Source organism: Vitis riparia, chromosome 12, assembly GCF_004353265.1.
Source record: "Vitis riparia cultivar Riparia Gloire de Montpellier isolate 1030 chromosome 12, EGFV_Vit.rip_1.0, whole genome shotgun sequence".
Taxonomy (NCBI): domain Eukaryota; kingdom Viridiplantae; phylum Streptophyta; class Magnoliopsida; order Vitales; family Vitaceae; genus Vitis; species Vitis riparia.
In genome coordinates this window covers 16,187,905-16,193,209 of record NC_048442.1, presented here as the reverse complement: position 1 = coordinate 16,193,209, position 5,305 = coordinate 16,187,905, and the positions used below count along the sequence as shown (strand labels likewise).

Here is a 5,305-nt window from a genome sequence, read left to right as displayed (position 1 = left end):
ACCATTTGGCTTAACCACCTGGCTTCAGTTAGATTGGAAAAGGTTTATAAAGCACTCTATTTTTCCTCTTATTTCCGGCGATGTGGGATAAGGTAAAGAGATTTAAAAGCAAAAATCAACTTTGCTTTAGGCTGCAACAAGAGAAAATAACTACATAATGAGCGTAACCCCTCCATTGTGCTGCATCTTTTTTGTGTTAATATTTAACAGAAAATAACTACATAGGCTATTTCAAAAACTAATATATATATATATATATATATATAAATCACATATTTTGTTTTTCATTTTACACTTGTTTTCATATTTAAATACGATTCTTTTTTTTTTTACCATTTTGAATATATTTTCATATTTAAATATTGTATATATTTTGTTTAATAAATTTATATAAAAATGATTAAATAATATTATAAATATTATTTAATTTTTAATTATATATTTAAAATATTTTATAATTATTTTTAAATTTAATAAAATATTAAATATATATTTATAACGTCACCCGTTCGACTGCGGTTCAATCACCGATTCGATTAGTAAATCATAAATCGATAACTTTTTCAGTTCAATATCCAATCCGATTCTGAAAACATTGGAAGTTTCAGAACACGACGGTGACACATGGCGACCCCTCTGGCACAGTACAAGCTCCTTGAAAACTAGGAAGGGTGGTGGTACACCTTCTCTTTTTTTTTCCATGCCAGAATCGTGAAGGCATCGTTACCCTTTTCGGTGGTAAACCCACCTAGAAGTCTAGAACTCAGCCAGCGGACCACTGTTTGTTACGTCTTGATCTTTGCAGGAGGCAGAGCATGTTAATTGTTGCATCCCTTGCCCGGAAAAATTGCAGGGGACTTATTATCCAACCATTAGTCCACTATCATAATTGTTTATCCGGGGATAAAAGCAAAGTTCTTTAAGAACCTTGCATTTAAAATGCCATGTTTACATCTAGCTAATTTGGTAGTTTGCTTCGATAAGGGAAATAATGATCACTTTGATTTTGGAGATGATAAGGCAAATAATTTCGTTGACGCACAATGAAACGTCAAGCCAGCAGATATTAAAGATAATTGTTGGTGGATTGCATGAATAGAATTCATTCTGATAATTAATCAATTTGTATAAGTAACCATGCAAGAAAGAGATTCTTTTATGTATAAGTTACCATTATCTTTGCCCTTTTTAGTTGGTGAACCATGTACAAAAAAAACACAGACCATTATTGTAGCAGAAATTGGTGGTCATGAAGCGTAGGGGATTAGCCTTTAGGCACCTATAACATAGTGACAACTGTGCGGTTTCAATATTGTTTCAGGATATGAAATAGGTTTTTTTTTTCCTATTTTTTCATGTTATTATGAATAAACTTATTTCTTTTTATTGAGAGAGAAAGAAAGAGAGAGAGAGAGAGAGAGAGAGAGAGAGAGAGAGAGAGAGAGAGAACCAAACAATATTGAAAACAAAAGGAGAAAATCATCATTATTTTATACATGCATATATACGCATATCTATACACATATTTTCACAAGTTGTCCTTATCTCTCCATTAATGGAATTGGTTCAATTATCACTGACAAGACTCGCTTCTTTGATCTATCATCTGGGGCACTATGCGAATCTCCATACTGGTATGTGCACTGCGCAATTCGAGCAAGATTAATAGCCGTTTCTACAAAAGGTTTTTCAAAAGGAGAACTGGAATCCACTGCTCGAACTTTGTTCATCTTCTTCCAGCTTTCATCAATTAAATTATTCATGTGTTCACGAGCACGATCCTCAGAAAGACCCGTTTGATTCATGTAACAAGAGATTGACTTTGCGCTTTCACCTCCCTCTATCTCCGCCTGGATTACAGAAACAAACATGGGTGTTAAGGCAGTACTGAAATGGAGAATTGGACAGAAAGGAAGGTGATAATTAATTAAACTTCATACTTTCCAGGAAGCCAAATCATTGCTAAGTCGAAAAATAATGTTGGGACAACGCAAGAAGTCGTGCTCTTTCTCTAAGCCCTCCAGAGCCTCCTTTGTGATGTTCTTGCTCATTAGGAAATAGGCATGAACTAGTAGAACAAGTCCTGATGCTGATCGCCATCCGTTGTCTAGATACTCCTCAAAGGACGGTGTGCATTTCGTATTAAACCATTTTGCTTCTTGTAAGAAGACTTTGCATAAAACAGCCCACTGAAATACAAATATATAGAAGTCAAGATCAGTACTTGTATCGATATATAAGTATCTGGGTTGGTATTTTGAAGAGCCAAGATGTATACCGCTTTTCTGAGATAAGGCAGGATGTTCTCTCCTTGTTCCTTGAGACAATCATAAGCCATTTCATTGGTGGTGTTGTAGAGTGCTAGGAAGAATAATTTCATGTAGTCTGGAAGGTTATTCATCATATTGATATCCCACCTGCAAATATGGTTTGAATTCAAAATTAATTAGGAGAGAAATAAATTCGGAGAAGTATGTATGAAGTAATTGATTTGAGTTTGAACCTCACATTTTTTTTGTTTCTTTATTTTTTTTCCTCGCACTTTCTAAGATTCGATTGGGTGCTAAGGGATTGTTTATAATACAAACCTCTCAACAGCATCTGTAAATTGCTCTAGCTCATCTAATGAGCCATAGATATCATAGATGTCATCCAGTGTAGTTATCAGTGCAGCCACTTTTGTCAGCCCTTTCCGACAATTACTGTATTCAGGTTCGAAGACCATCCCCACAGCCCAAAAGAAGGATTCCATCAGCCTGTCCCTTGCAAACTGCAACTTGTTTGCTATGCCCATACGTCTCCACCACCTAAAACGACATAAGGCGAGATCGAATTAATCACAATAATCCCAAGAGAATTAGATTTACAAGTTGTTAAGAGGATGTATCCTAAATGAGCTTAATGACGTTTAAGTTAATTGGTAGTTTAATACGGTAGTTTAGAATGGCTATATGTCTAGTTAGGAGAAAGGTTTTTTGCCTTCTTTGCCTAGATTCTTAGGCATTCTGATTGTATACTTGGCGTGTCCTGTTTTCCCCGCTTCTAGAGCTTCTAATACAAGCTCTATTTACCTATCAGAAAAAAAAACAACAAAAAGGTATCAGGGTGTCAAGTACATGCCGAAAGAAGCTGACGTGTACGAGGTGGTGTGTTAGAGGATAACTTGTAACGACCCACACCCAACCATGTAGATATTGTCCGCTTTGGACCCAAAGGGCCTTCACAACTTTAAAACGTATCTACTTGGTTAAGAGGAGTCTCTACATATATAGCGCTAGGAACATTCTCTCCTATCTGATGTGGGACATCACAAACACCCCCCCCCCCCCCCCATACAGACACAACGTCCTCGTTGTGTCCCATGGGATTGCGGGGCCAAATAAACAAACACCCCTTACGGGGCCAAACAAACCCCCACACCGAGGTCGGGGATCGGCTCTGATACCATTTGTAACGACCCGCACTCAACCATGTAGATATTGTCCGCTTTAAGCCCAAAGGGCCTTCACGGCTTTAAAACGCATCTATTTGGTTAAGAGGAGTCTCTACATATATAGCGTTAGGAACATTCTCCCCTATCCGATGTGGGACATTACATAACTAACCTTGACATGTCTTCAAGTTCCCGTTGGAGACTTGATTGCACCATGTTGAAGTCTAGTATAGCAAGCTCAAGTAACACATCATCTGCGCCTTCCCTTCCCTTGTATTCTTCAATACGCCATCTCGCCTCTAATCTTAGCATTCTATGGTGCGATGGAAGCTCCCTGGCATGATTCACTAATTCTTGGAGGCTTTTGTCAATGTTTGCGTCAAGGTTTTTGAGATGTGTTCTGGTGAATGCCTTAGCCTCTTGCAGGAGGTTTTCTTCTTCAAAGGCATGATATGAAGCTTCATAGAGACTCAGCATTCCCTTCACATCTTTGCAAAGCTCTGCCTGAAAATTGCCGTTCTGATCCATGAAACTCTTGAACACATCTATGCATTCAAAAAAGAACCACATCTAATCAGATCATCTTACCAAATCTATAAGAATAGCCAAAGACTAGTGGGACATTAGCAAAGGTATGGTGCAATTGTGACTATGAAAAGAAAAAGAGAGGTTCTTCATAAGCCACAAACAGCCCTTTCAGCTCATCCCTTAGTGCATGTCTTCTTTAGAGATTCCCTAACTCAAAAAAGGAAAAAAAGAAAAAGTCTTGAGAATATGAATACCTTGAGAGACTTCATAGCCATGTTGTCTGAGGATCCTGAAGCTGAGGGCAGCAGCATGGAGACTTTTCTCAAATGTCACATTAGAAACTTCCAATATTCTTCTTTGGAGGGATCTCTTTATATCCTTCTCAAAACGGTAACCCAAGCCTAAATTCTGGATGTCATCAACCAGTTCCAGAAGTGCCAATGGCTCAATGTTATCATCATACATCCTACACTTCACTTCTTCCTCCAACTTCTTCGCCCTGTCCTCGTACATTTTCTCCAGCGTCTCCACTCCCCCATCAAATATTTCCTCCTAAGAGCACAAAAAGCATAATTACAAAAACAGTCCATGAACATCTAACATATATATATATACACACATGCATGGCTCAGGAAGAAATTGAAAATAATACTCACCCTATTATCTTTCTTCAAGGACTCCAACAAATCGTAGCTCCAAGCCGCTGGCTGGTAATTGGCCGACCGTCTCTCAATTGTTTGAGAGAGATCTTGATTCCCTGCTAAACATTTGATCCGCTGTTTCATACAAGTTCCATGAAGGGGATGTCTAGGCACATTTTGAGTTAGAGAGAATTGTTTAGGGATGTTGAAGAGATGGAAGGCCATTACAATGCCGCTGCAAGTGTTTGGGACTCAGATTTTTTGGTTTCTGGATGTATAGAAAGAAGCCTTAGCTTGGGCAGTTAATCTAACATTTGGACCCCTATATATAGAAACTTGGATGTTGATCAGTCGTTGCAATCAGCAAGTGAACCATTTTTTTTTTCCCCGAATTTGAAAATATATAAATTTATAAATAATTTTCACTTTTTATTTTTATTTTTTGGGGTATTTTTTATGTTGAATTAAACAAGAAACTTTAGATTCTTCCCTAAATTTTTATTCATTTGCCAAAAAGAAACCATTCAACGTTCATTTTAAACCAAGAAAGAAAGAAAGAAAAAAAAAGTCTCTTTCACATAAAGCATTTTCAAACTTCTAAAAATCATGACTCTGATGAAGGCAGCCGGAGGATGACACTTATGGTGTAGAATTATTTGTAGAGCAGATAATTTTTCATTTTGTTCTTTTAAAGAAAAAAAAA

The 5,305-nt window shown here is 37.2% G+C and overlaps 1 protein-coding gene across 1 annotated transcript; it reads right to left on the bottom strand.

Annotated features, from left to right (window-relative positions):
• Window positions 1-1,459: 1,459 nt before the first annotated feature.
• LOC117926354 (isoprene synthase, chloroplastic-like) lies at window positions 1,460-4,904 on the bottom strand. The gene is made up of 7 exons (XM_034845445.1): window positions 4,618-4,904; window positions 4,216-4,513; window positions 3,606-3,978; window positions 2,589-2,807; window positions 2,279-2,417; window positions 1,941-2,189; window positions 1,460-1,850 (listed from the first exon to the last, which is right to left on the bottom strand). The coding sequence occupies exons 1-7, from the start codon at window positions 4,825-4,827 to the stop codon at window positions 1,542-1,544; spliced, it is 1,797 nt and encodes a 598-aa protein (XP_034701336.1). The 5' UTR covers window positions 4,828-4,904; the 3' UTR covers window positions 1,460-1,541.
• Between the last annotated feature and the right edge of the window lie 401 nt (window positions 4,905-5,305).